The 13986-nt window shown below is 44.0% G+C and overlaps 1 protein-coding gene across 2 annotated transcripts in view; it reads right to left on the bottom strand.

The window, feature by feature from the left end:
* Positions 1–13986, bottom strand: part of PLOD3 (procollagen-lysine,2-oxoglutarate 5-dioxygenase 3) — a 796608-nt gene that overhangs the window by 262319 nt on the left and 520303 nt on the right. For both annotated transcript variants that reach the window (XM_069646170.1, XM_069646173.1), the window contains exon 10: positions 10034–10155. In XM_069646170.1, coding sequence (XP_069502271.1) covers positions 10034–10155 — 122 coding nt within the window. The remainder of the gene's footprint in view (positions 1–10033; positions 10156–13986) is intronic.

The following is a 13986-nucleotide window of genomic DNA, read 5'->3' as shown; positions in this document are numbered from 1 at the left end:
TTAAATAGTCTGTGTATCCCAGGTGTCTCTGGGCTGAACCACACCCAAAAGACTAGACTGCACATGCAGTTCTGGGAACCGAAATATGTGGGCGCATCCATCTTGTCCCCTCAATGCACTACAAGTCCAATCCCCAATGTTATCCTATGGGAGTGAGTGAGTCTGGTGCCACAAGCGCCAAGTCTGACTCCAAGTGGGTCTTTGGAGGGATGGAGAGGCCCTTGAGGGCCATGTAGGTGATCGTGGCTTGGCTTCAGCCTGACATCTTGGAGGGCTGGGGACATGGGGCAGGAATCATGACAGGGTAGCACCCAAAATGGCCACCGCGGTCTTGGCGGGAACGGGCGCCATTTTATCATTGCCTGAAGGGAACTACAGCACGTGAGGAAGTGAGGCAGGGGTCCCCGTCGATGGATCAGGGGTCTTAACTTTAGCCTTACCATAAGGAACCTCGGCAGAGCTGGTACTATGAGGCCCGGAATGTTTCTTTGACATACCAACGCCAAATTAGCCTTCCCAGGAAGGACCTCGGCACTGCCGGTAAAAGAAGAATTTTCCTTCTTTGCCCCCTCAACAGGTCTGGTGTTGCCGCAAGAGCGGGAACGGTGAGAAACAGCCTTCGACGATAAGGCCTTGTCAGGCCTCTCAGAAATGTTGGTAGCTTTAGCCTCTGTACGAGGGACCTCAGACCCAGGTCCGGTAAGAGACTTATCCGCGCGGGCCTCGAACATCCGATCAGTGACACCAAGCCCAACCAAGGCCTTGGGGCGCATCCCGGTCTTATTCTTGAGGGAAGCCGATAGAGAGGCCTCAGAGCGAGCTACGGTACCCCACGACTCAGTAGAACTGGGTCTACAAACAGCCCCCACAGGAGGGGCCTCGGAGCGTGCTCCGGTATCCACAGGCCCCTTACGGAGACCCTCGGAGAAAACTCTGGTACAATTATTAGGCCCAACGGGCACCGGAGGGCAATCCCCGGTGACAGAACGATCAAGCTCCTCCCGGCCCGGGAGGAACCAGGTAAGGTATCCTCCGGCCGGGGGGCTCTGAAAAGTAAAGAACTTACCGGGCGTTTCTTCTTTTCGTCGAATGCCTGAAAATGCGAAGCAGGAGTTCGTCGGTACACCTCCTCCCACCGCTCCAGCCAACGTTGAAGTGCCCGGACCGAAAGGGAGTCGCAGTAAAAACAGGAGTCCCAACTGTGATCCGGACCCAAACACTCTAAACAAAGAGGATGGGGATCCGCCCATTGCAAAGCGTCGGTGACAGGATGATCTGGAAAGTCTAGTTTGAACGGCATAGATAGACACACTAGTTTACGATCGCTAGCGAGAGCCAGAGAGGAAAAAAGGGAAGAAAATCTTCCGAGGGTGCAAGTCTGAACGAGCGGAGAAAAGGACTGATGGGCGATGCGCGGGTGGAGCCAAAGTTGGCGGGGTTACGGCCGCGGGCCGGGCCCCGCGCAAGAAAGAGAGGAAGGACACATTTTTGGATGCTTTTTACAAAGTGCTCCGGTCCCGTCCCACAGGACGGAGAGATGTCCCATAAGTATGGAGGAAAGGGGACGGGACGTAGGAGTATAATTGCGACACCTTAGTAGCCACCATGTCACAAACTTGTTTAATTATTAACATGCCACCGGGCTGACTAAGGCACACTAATGTTTTGTATCAGTGTATTAGAGATGTAGAAGCTTGAAAAGCCATCTCTGCTTACAGGAACTGTGTTACAGCAGCTGTCGGGAATGCACAGGACCTTTGAAACTGCCCTGTGCCACTACACTAAGGGTGTTGTGATACTTTATCTGCAAAGGCACATGATTGTCAGTCCTCCCTTTCAGAAATGAAATTACCTGCATTATTTTATTGACTAATAATTAAAAAAACAGACTGTCCCACCATCATCGGATGGCATTTTGTCACAGGAATAGCCACCAGCCCCGGGATATAGGAACCCTCGGTCCAAATATGGGCACTTCCTCTCATACGATAGCACACCTCTGACCAAATAGGGACACAACACAACCACCACCGCCCCCAACCCCCTCAAATTCTCAAGGCAAACAACGACTTCCTCTGTTTTGTGAATGGATGAGTGTGACAAAAAAAAAGCTCAGGCAGGTAAAATGGTTAAATGGGACACTATAGGGTGCTTCAACCATAGGAGTTATAATCAGGCTTTGGCTTAATCCTGGCTGAGAGGAAAAATAATGTCCAAAATCCAAAAATGCTGGCAAAACAGAGAGAGCTAGCACATCAAGTAAAAAACCAGGTGTATTTCTTCGTGCCTTTGTATGGGACTAAATTCCTTCTGAGTTCTCAAGGTTCCCAGTTCCATGTGTGAAAAAAACATGCCATCCCATTTTTTTCTTAGAATCCTGGGACTTGTAGTTTTAACCTTTACATTTTAAATTTTGGACTACAAATGCCAGAATTACAATAAATAAAATGGGACTGGATGGCTCCCTAGCATGGAACTGGGGAACTTGGCAGCTCCATTGTATTTTGTAACTGGCCCACTGCTTCTTGAAGTAAAGAGTAACTGTTCTGCCACTACAAAATTAAAGGATTTGTTCTTGCTTTACAGACACCCTGTTCTCCACATAGGCTAAGCATTTCTACACCCCTCACATGAATTAGGTGGAAAACATTTCCAACACCACCAGGAGGAGGTTGCAGCTAAACATCAGGAGGTGATTGGTTTGAGACAGCAGGAGGTGGAGACAGCAAGAGGAGGGGGTGGAGTGAAGAGTTAGTAGACAGAGGCTACGAGGTGGTAGCTAGCAAGGTCAGGAAGTAACTAGAGGCAATTCTTGGCCAAAGGAAGTGGGTAGGGCTGAAACCAAGATCTGGAGGGACAAAGCCTATGGTGAGAGGAGGAACAGGCACATGGTTTTACGTCAAGGAGAAACAGGACAAGAGCAGAAGCTGAAGGTTGTGGAAAAGGAATCAGGACCCCTTGATAATGAGGCTACAATCCCTTTCAAGCTCACCTGTGGAAACTGAGGAAGGCAAATACAGTTTGTTCTGTCTAAAGAAGGTTGAAGAAACTTGTCTTTGAGATACAGTAATGTCCACAGGAGTGACAAGGAGGACCAGGGGGTGGTCATAGCCCAACATCAACAGGAGAGCAGCAGAAAATAACCCAGAGAGACACTGAATGACAGGGGAGGGGTAACCAAACCTTTGTAAACTGTATACAGAAATTATTGCCCTGTTGAAAAGAGACTGTCCTGACACTGTTTTGAGATTGACCAAGGACAGAACCTTTTAAAATAAAATGACAACTTCAGATTGTGGACCACATTTGGCTATGATACTTTCCAAATTATCCTAGTAATAAACTAGTTTTGCACAAGTTGCAGCAATATATTTACATATAAATGCTTTTGTGTGGTGCTGCACTGTGCCGCATTTCATGTCTGCAATAATGCCACGATAGAACCTGCAATAATAGGGGGAAAATTTGACTACTGTAATAGTCTCTTTGTAGGACTAACAAAGCAGTCTATTAGACTACTATAGATGTTACATAATGCTGCCGCCATTGCGGTTACAAATTGTATTGATCAAATACATGTGTTCCAGTTCTGAGAAGGCTACAGTGGCTTCCCACTGCAGCCCGAATTCAGTTCAAACTTCTGACCCTCATCCATTAAAAAACCTTTTATGGTAAATCCCCCGAATATTTGAAAGAGATTTGTCTGGTGTATTGCTACTAGGCCACTTAGATCTTCAATGCGGTGTTCTTTGTTACTTCCAAGATATAAGAAATTAAGGACATACGGATGCTCCAGTACCATTATTGCTATCAAACCGTGGAAACGTCTCCGCTTTTTTTGTCTTCCGTCTGTTCTATGACAGTTGAGCGATGTGAAACCCCACGGTAGTAGCGTTAGTATAACTCGAACAAACAATACACGTGTTCTTTATAGTATCTAAATACAACGAAAAGCAGTTTGTCAGCAGCTAGGGAGACACAAACACGAGTTGAGATAAGTGCCCATTGTTGTCAAGGTGTCTTAGTTCTTTAGTCTGGAAAACGTTGGCAATATCAGAGGCCTCAGGTTTCCCCTTGGCATGTGTGAAAAAAATCATCCTGTCATGATTTTTGGGGGAATTGTAATTTTCATCAAACTATTTTCGGAAAGACATTCCATAAAAGTAAACAACATCAAAAGTTAATCTGAATGACACAGAAAATTATTACTAGGTTAAAAATCCCAGTTATAAAATGTACAGAAAAAAAAGAATCCTACCATACTAGGTTTTTGCACATTTCTCAACACACTGGGCCTCATTACGAGGTTGGAGGTTGCCTCCAAAACCCTACCGACTCCGCCCCGGTGAATGGAGCTATTACCGGTCCATTCCAAGGTTGGCGGGACTGGTAATTCCCCATTCACCAGGGCCCTTCCCCATTCCAATTTGAGCCCCCATAGGGCTCAATGGGAATGTGGAAGGCGCTAATAACGGTACCGCAAATTGCGATACCGTTATTAGCTCCAGAGTCCCTTTGCGGGTCCCGTCCTTAACGCCTGGAAAAACCAGGTGTTAAGGGAGGACCCGCAAAGGGAACTCGTATTAGGGCGGTAAGGGATTACCGGCACCGGTGCCCTTACCGGTGCTGCTAATCCCTTACCGTCCTCCTCGTAATGAGGCCCACTGTTTTCTTTCAAGCACATACCAAATAGATTGAAACAGCAAATATAACATCAATACATTCTGCATGTTTGCACATATATTCAGCCGCAATCATCATCATCATCATCATGCTCCCCCCACCACCGATTGTTCATACATAGTTTCACATTTCTTTTCCTTATGGCATCATGAATGGGGCAGGTGAAGAGAAAGTGTTGCAAAACTTCTTTTACAGTTGGACGGAAAGGGCACACAGGGGAAGATCCAGAAAACCAACTAGCTTTAACATAAGCAAGTGGTAAATTACCAAGATGCATTTTTTCATACAGGGATTGTTTTGCTGGATCACCTATCCAAAATAAATACTCCTCCATCCTATACGTGTCTTTGCACATCAGATACTGGTAACCCATGGCCATATTTAGACACTTCGAGGCATATTCACCCCGGACTTGCTGGGAGTGAATGTCCATAATGGTCCCCATGTCTGATACTCTTAATAGGCTCTTGTAAGAACCATAGTGCGTCCAGCCCAAGCTTAATGGCATGAGCCTTTATATGTCTGATCCAACCACACAAATATTATTGTATCACAACAAATACTTGACAAAACATTACAGAATGTAATATGGCCATCACCCGATCATATGCAGACCCATACAGCGGTTTGCAGGCAATCAAATCTTGGACCCAAAACAAACCCAGTTCCATGTGAACAGGAACATTAGGGGAGTACCTAGGAGACGAAGCAGCCTTTTCAAAATGTTATTTTCTGTTGTTGCAAGAGTCTTATATTTAATATAGCCCCACAGTTCTGCTTCATATAGGGACCCCGCCAAGACTTGTGCACTGTAAATTACAACAGCGGGAACCACTGAATTGTATTTTGCTTTAGTTGCAAATTGAATAAGGTTAGTGCATTTTCTCACCATATCAACTTTGGCCATCTCCATATGTTTCACCCATTTCTCATCACTGAAGATTCTTATGCCCCAGATAGTCGAAGTGGTCAACTTCTTCGATAATCTCCCCCTTAATATCAAATAATAAATTAAAGTGACAACCCCTTTCTTTATTACATCTCAAACTTCTTATTGGAGACATTCACCTCCAACTCTCTTGCATCACAAAGGTTTACAAAATGGCCGACTTGCTTCCTCAAGCCTATTGGAGAGCTTGAAATAAGTTCTAATATCATCCACAAAGAATAAAATACCAATTTTCTCACCAGCTAATAAGGGAGAAGCTGATACTTCCACGGGGAAATCCTCCAATACCCCATCAAAGAACAAGTTAAAGAGTAAGGGGGCAAGAGTACAACTTTGTTTTACCCCCTTTTTCAAAACATTAGTGGTCTTGCACCCAAAACCCCATCTTGCTCTTGTGGAGGAATCAGAATATAATTCGATGACTGCTCTCAGCACATTAACCGGAAACCCTCTGGCAAAAAGAGGCTCCTACAATGCTGCCCTTGGTATGATGTCAAAGGCAGCCTTCAGATCAACAAATATTAAGTATAGGCTGCCTTTCTTTATCATACTATACTTGTCATAGATTAATCTTAACACTTGGTCAACAGTGCTCAATCTCCTGCTAAAAAGTGGCTGAGAGCTTCCTGATCCCATCTTTCTAATCTAGTTTGGAGAATTTTCCCAAACATTTTACTGCAGATACAAAAGAAAAATTGGCCTATAATTACTGGTGTTCCCACAATCCCCCTTCTTGAATAAGGGCGTCTTCCGCTAAGTTCCAAATAGGAGGTTTTAAACCAGTCTGCAAAATGGTGTTAAAATAGTTTAAGTAGGTAAGGAACCTATACTTCTAAATTACTCTTGTAAAGGTCTGCTGGCATGTGATCAGGGCCAGAGGCTTTCCCAGAGATTTGGCACCTCACTGCCCGTGCTACTTCACTCAAGCTCAATAGAAGTTGAGATGTTCCCATGGGCTGTATCCAACCCAACCAGGAATATCTGATTGAGTTTCAAAAATAGGTCAGGATTCTTGATAACGTTTTGAAAAAACGATCAAGCCATGTCCTTTCTGTGATTGCTACTTCTACTGTATTCAAGTACTCACAATTTCCCCTGGTAACAATCTTCCAAATTTATTTCACATCTTACTTTATTGTCTAAAGACATTTTTAGAGACTCCCATATGCCCATTTAAAATTCTTTCCTAAAGGATCATCTTTCCTAATCATGGGATCTCTATTGTTTGAAACGCCCAATAGTCTTTATTTCGCTGCTCTGCCCTGCTGATCATACAAGCTCTCTTTCTGCAATTGGCGACCTGTTATTCCCCTCGCTGGCTTTGTCAGATATTTACTAAAAATAGGCGAGATCTTAGAGGCAGACTCACGTCATGTCAGGGGTGGTGTCACAAACCTTATAGAGTACTGGCATCACCAATTCGTATGCCTCTGCCAAATTTGCTGCAAGAGCAGACTCATCCCATTTTAGCCTGTGTCTTATTTGATAAGTAAACTTTTTGGGCTGCATTAGATTTAACCCTACAATAATGAGAAGAAGGAAGAATTAGAAAAAGTATATTGTGGTCACTGTTCATTCTTTCCTGGATTTCAAAGGATTTGATCGCACCCAGAAGAGGTGGTCACCCAAAGCACAGTCAATATGACTACGCATATCCCCATAATTCAGCTGCTTGGACAGCATATTTTTGGCCAGATTGCCTAGTCGGAAATACCAAAGCAGGAATTCCCCAAATAGCATCCCCATCCTCTATGAGTTCCACTAGATCCACACATGGTGCTTATTGTAGATTTAGGTCACCCTTCACTATCATTTTCAGGTGTAACCCATACTTTTGTTCTAAATTCACCTTCAATCCCTCCAATCTATTTAAGGTATCCATACCATTGGCAATAAAGATACAAAGTCTCAGATCAGAACTAACCGTGACCATTAAACATTGCAAATCCAGGGATTGGGTTTCCACTACCATAACTTGAATAAACATTGAGGGCGGTATTAACCCAAACCCTCAAACCACCGCTGGGACGCCCTACCCCACTTCTGTATTTAGAAACTGGAACAGTGAATATAGAATATCGATTCACTGTATATTGCTCGTGACTTATGCCTCCTAGAAACAAAGGATGTCGTAGTCCAAGGTAATTTTGCCAGCTCAAGTCAACCATATGTTGTAGAACACCTGCAATATTCCAGGATACCATTTTCACATTATGTAAAGTTGAAATATTTTCGGTTACATCATTACATATATACATATCACATTGTGGGGAAGGTGAAGCATATCAAGTAGAGGCAGAGTGTAGCAGGGGAACCACCGGGGTCACTAAAGATGGATTAAATGTGGCATTTGATACCTCTCCCCTTTGTTGTATTCTAAGGGGGTATCCTCCCTCTCAATTCAATTTTCTAATCAGCTGGCTGCAGTGTCATGTCCTGGAATCTATTGACAGAAGACCTGATGTTAAATGGTTGTTCACCAGGGTTCATTTTGATATGATCCAGGCCCCTATTGGGGTCTGGGAAAAGCGCCATACATCCACTATATCTGATCTTACCACGGATAATCAATGTTTATGTCTTATCCAGCGGATTAATTTATTCACAAGGCCATCCTTGCTCTCCCATGCGATTATGTAATATTTGTTGAATAGCTCCTAGTCACTAATGGAGAGGAAATCAGAGCAATTAAATCCCCACCAGATGCATGAACATTATTGTTCACCTTCCTAACCACCTCCATCAAAGCTACAGGCCCCTGAGGGATTGAGTGGACTTCAATTGGAAACGTGAAGTACCCCCAGCCTACTGGTGGTCTGATCACAGACTGGCCACCCGATCACAATCATAGAACGTTACCTTCGTCCCTCGTCTACCACTAGTTTAGTATTAAGCTTAGAGGTCAAAACGGAAGCTTGCTTGGAGATAATTCCCATTTGGATTTCCCTTAGCTATCAGGGGCCGTCCTCCGTTTCCCTTAGTTCTATCTTTGCCAGTTGTGGATGGGCCATGGCAACAGTCACTTTGATAGATATCGCCCATCAATGCTTCGATCTGTTCGATCAAGAGATTAACTTTATTAATTGGGGTCACTACCCATGCACTTGGGATCTTGGGCCGGAAGTGCTTGGGAGGTTGCTTCCAGCGTGGTCACCTCAGCACGATCAAAGAAAATGTGTACAATTAACAGTACTATGTCAATTAGTGAAAAGAATAGCGGAGTGGGACATTTCAATTAAAGTGCAAGTACAGTTGAACAATTCTATCAAAATACGTATATAAACACAATTAAGAAAACAAAATCAAAAGCAACTAAGACACATCCTAAAACCGTGGTAAAAAGGAAAAAGAAAATTTGTTAACACAATAAAAATGTTAAAATGTTTAAAATACTAAATTGCTAAGTTATAAGACCCCTCAGTCAATAAAAAAACGAACAGCAGCCAAAATCGTAATATAGTGTAAGTTGACTCTTCCACTCTCCACTTCCCCTCTTGGGGCAAGAGGGGAGGCAAAATACAAAGTTTTGCAGTGAGTACTAGAGAGTGTGCAGCGAATACTAGAGAGTGCCAGAGGAATATCCGACCGACTTAAGGAGAAGCAAAATGAGAAAACACATCAAGCACCTTTCTGATGGTCCAGTACTATGCCTGCAGGACATCCCTTTGCCATCCTTCACTGCAGCCTTTCCGTTCACAGCGCTTTGAAGCAAGGAACAGGTGTGGGGAAATCAGCCCCACCTCCAGCGCGCTCGCACCTTAATGTTCTAATTTAAATTTAAAACTACAAATCTCTCTGGCATGGGGAAGTTGGAGAGCACTGGATATGCACAAAAAAGTATCATGTATGACTAACCTGGAAACAAAATTCTACCACACTCAATTTGGCTTAATATCACACTCCTTTCCTCATCAGGCTCTAAATATTCCTGCAGGTTATGGCACTTAGCATATCTTGGCCCTCTTGTGAAACTGCAGTGTCGTATGACACTGCTTGTCTCAGCATCATTCCATAGGGCCCAATGGGCACAACCACTCTCCATATGGCACTCCCAGAAATGTCTTTCTTCAAAACTAAACCACTTCTAGATGTATCCTCTCTTGCAGAGCAAGGCCTCTGGTTGCTTTTTCCACAGTCGCAGAGGCCATTTGAGTGCATGGCCTCCCATCAATTCCGAAAATACATTCAGATCAGCAATTCTATACTCACGACTGTGATATGTGTTTATATGTAGGATTGGTGTGACCTCTCACCCTGAATTTTCTTTTTTTGTTCACTAAAGTATGCCCACCTGGGCTGTTCAGGGTTCTGCCAGGTGCCCTTATACTGAGTCTCTCCCATCAATTCCTCCACCATACATGGTACAAGTTGTCTTCCCACCCGGATTCTAGGCATACTTACATGGCCATGTCCCTGGCCTCTCCCTGAGTCAATGCCTCCTCCGGCCCAACTATTTTAATGCTGGCAAATTTATGCTTGTGATTTTCCCAGAAAGCCTGGATGTGAGGCTCGTGGTATACCTCCTAAAATGAGAAGAACAAATAAACATGACATAAGCACAATACGTACCAGAACACAAGACAAAGCAAACTACTTGAGCAACAAAAGGCAAACAAGTCAAGCAACCATTAAAAGAGAAAGGATAAGAGAGCACTATTGTCAGTCACCAGTGATCCTACCAGTGATGGAAAAAGGTTGTGCCAAAAAGGAATGCATGGAAATTACATTGTTAAGTGGAGAAGGGCAAAACAAGCGCTGAAATCATGATCTGGACTGAGGCCTATATGTCTGCAAAGCTCCCTGCTTGATGCACTGCACATCTGCTCTGGATGCTAGTCAGCTGCAGGTCTCAGACTAGGTCCATTACTCATGGGTCTCAATGTAGACAAAGGAGGAAGATGGTAACCCTGTTAGTAGCGCGCTGGACTCAAAATATCTTCATCAGTTGAGGTAGTGCGTCAGGCGCAAGTGTATGACGAGTCTTACTTCTTTGGTTTGAATGCAGTGTTGATTCATTGGCATAAGGTTGCCACAATCATAGCTGTTGTAATGCCAATCACTTGAAGAGTGTCGACACGTGTTTCGACCAAAGGGTCTTTGTCAAGGAGGGTTGGGTAATGCGGACATATATTTCTGTTTAAGGAGTGCTTGATGGCCACTGTAAGGCCTCTAGAAAGGAGATGTGCGGTCACAGTGATCTTTCGAAAGACAATATAGCTACACTCTTATTCCACTCACTCACACACAGAAATTAACTCTAGCTCAGAACTCTCAAGTGGAGCGCCACAACCCCCTTAGGACAGTACAACTAGACTACCCAAAAATCAAGAAACAATTGACATCAGGACAGGAAAATAATGAAAATAATGAGACGCCACATAATAGCGGCTAGCACTTCAGGTCTCAAAACTGAGAGCATACACTACAAATGCCAAACCTACAAGAGTCTACTATTGTTTAGATCAAACTACAATGTATAAACATTCAGAATCATCCAAGTCCTAGAACATAACGAAGTTAGGGATTATTAAAATATAATCTTACAGAGAAAGAGGAACATTGACATTTCAAAATCTTTAATTCACACCATTTGTTTAAAATATAGAACCCAAGTGCTAATAAGAAAGCATTTGATAGTAAGAAGAGCTTGTTCTAAATTATAAGCATGGACTATGCATCAGTTAGATCTCCTATTTACATGCTAACAAAAAAAAAAAAACAGAAAAAAAGAGGACAATGATTGACCAGCATAGGGGAAAGCAGCATGAGCATCATGCAGACCATCATGCTGAAAAAGTTATAGAGCAAGGCTTGAGCAAACTGATCATACAATTGAAAGCTTATGGCCAAAGTAAAATGCTTGCACTTATAGGTGCAATAGCTCACACGCATGCCTTGCAGATTACTTTTTAATAGATACATACCACTGTCACATTGGTCCTGACAACACACAATGTATACCTTTAGGAAGTGGATTAACGGTTCTATGTAATTCTCCCATTTTCTGAAGGTCTTTTTTGATTTTTTTTCGGTCAATTTTGTCCAACCCCCATAAAACAGGAAAGGGACATCTCCAAAGTTTCTTTTTTTAAATTCCGTCCCTCGTGTGCAGCGCAGGGGTTGACAGTTCGATTTAGGAAGACCGTTCTGTGCATCACTCTCATGTATTTTTAATGTGATTTGAACTCTGTGTTTCTCTGTTGAGTATGGAGTCTGACAAAATCCATAGGCATCACCTTTACATTGTGTCACACAGCACCTTCAGTGGCACAGGGAAGTCTTTTAGATTTCCCAAAGGTTTAAATACCTTCTCTTGGATAAACTACTGTTTGGAGCAGTGAAGTGAAATTGACTTTGCTTACACTTAACTTTTTAGACCCAGCACACACTATCTTACTATAGGGTGGTGGAGGGGTTACTTCACTTTTGTCTAGATTCTCATGTACATTTTTTATGTTACCCTTTCCTCAATGAATAGCTGGTGGCAGTGGTTTACTTTTAACTACTGTAGTTTGTTTTTACCGCAGGCTGCCTTCTCAGCTGCAGTAAAGCACCCAAAGGTGTAATTTTTGTCAAAATGGCCCCAGTCTTCTTTTTTCGCCATTTCTTTGTGGAAAGGTCCTTGAGATTTACTCTGCGCGCCAAACTAGGTTTGGTCCCTTTGTTCGTTTTGCCTTTGGCGGGATTCATGAGTGAAGCCCACCTCTGGCTCCAGGGTGTCTGGCGGGGGAAGGAAGCGACAGAGGTGCCCAAAACTTACTCTGCTTAGTCTCCTAGGAGACCGGAATGCACTCCTAGGTGATTGGCCGTCTGGCTGTCTGGCAAGGACAGCCACCCTGCTGTTCGACTGGCAGCTAGGCTGGAATGAATGGGAGAAACCTGCATAAAAAGGTGAAGCTTTTTGGCTTGGAAGGCAGAGTCGACCACTGGACGAAGGAATCCAAAGAAGAACTTGTAAGAGATGCCTGCTGTAACTACTGGACCGTTGGTTTGCCCGGTGAAGCTCTGCTGCTGTGCTGAAGCTCCGAAATCGCCTCGACTAGAGAAGCCCTGCAAGTACGACTTCTCCCCTTGAGTTGGTGGGACCAATCAACTCCAAAGTAAGCCACCTCGACATCCTCCAGAAGCTGGTTGTATTTCCACAGCAGTTGCCGGCCGTCCCATTGCAGTGCAGGAGTCCTCTAGACGACCTCCCTCTTGTCCCCATGACTGTGGCTCAGGAACACAGGATCTGCAGAGCTTCACAGGAACAGAAGCCAGCTGGAACCGTTTTTCTTCTAACCAAAGGTACTGTAAATTCTAAGAGAGTTTACCACTTGTTGTGTAACCTTACTTGATCTCAGTGGAGACTTGTCTTGGTTGCTTCTGTAGAGTTGTTAACAGCTTCTTTACCTCACAAGTCCAATCAGCTTGTGGCCTACGTTGATTTCTTCCTTTCTACAAAGACCTCTAAAACATTGTGCAAGACTTTTACTTGCCTGCAAGAATTGCATCAGCTCACCTAAACTTTTGCCCAATTGACTTTGGCCTGGCCCGGCTCCCTGAATGACTCTTCTACCCTCTGACATTGTGTTCCCTCTTCCTTCCAGGAAGGGGTTAACTTACTTTGTATTATGGGTTACCAAAAGTACTTACCTGCTTGTGAATATTTGCGACACCTCTTGTTTTATTCTAATAAAATTTTTCTTTGGCATACTCATAAGTATTGCCCTAAATGCAACAGTGATATATTAATGTCCAGTGTCCTAGCTATTTAAGCCACCTGAGGGTGTAGGAAGTGTCTGTGTGCCATCCCAAATGGGTACTTACCGATTTAGTTAAACTAATAGTGTGCATTTTGGAGTGCATTTGTGTGTTACTATTATATTGCCCACTTCTGAAGAAGGCTTACTCGAACTGACTGTTAAATAAATTAATAATTCAAGAGAAAAATCTTGTGTGTAAGAGTTTATTTGAATACTTGTCACTGTGAATCTCTGTGTAACTCCCCTACAGCTCACAACGACACCTCTTGAGATGAGCCTGGCTGCTCAACACAATACCAACCTGTGTAGTACAGACTTATACCAGAGGTTGGGTTCCTATTGCCAGTAGTTCAGGGTTGTTGTAGTGCACCCAAAGGGTACGGCATACAATCTTGGGTAACAGAAGGCCTTGTGAGACGGAGACAAGGAGGAGCCAGAGAATGAGCTAGAGAGAAGCTTGCAAGTCTGCAGAGACAAGACACACAGGACGGCCGATCCCCCTTGGAGGCAGACCGCCATCCCACGCAGACAGCGAGGAGCACCAGTGCGCAAGGAAGCCTATGGAGCGCGCTCCCTACGTCCAGGGCAAGAGCTGGAGGAGCTCAACCC

Source organism: Ambystoma mexicanum, chromosome 1p (assembly GCF_040938575.1).
Source record: "Ambystoma mexicanum isolate Mex_15411 chromosome 1p, UKY_AmexF1_1, whole genome shotgun sequence".
Classification (NCBI taxonomy): Eukaryota; Metazoa; Chordata; class Amphibia; order Caudata; family Ambystomatidae; genus Ambystoma; species Ambystoma mexicanum.
Note: the sequence above shows the minus strand (reverse complement) of the source record. Positions and strands in the feature narration are given on the sequence as shown.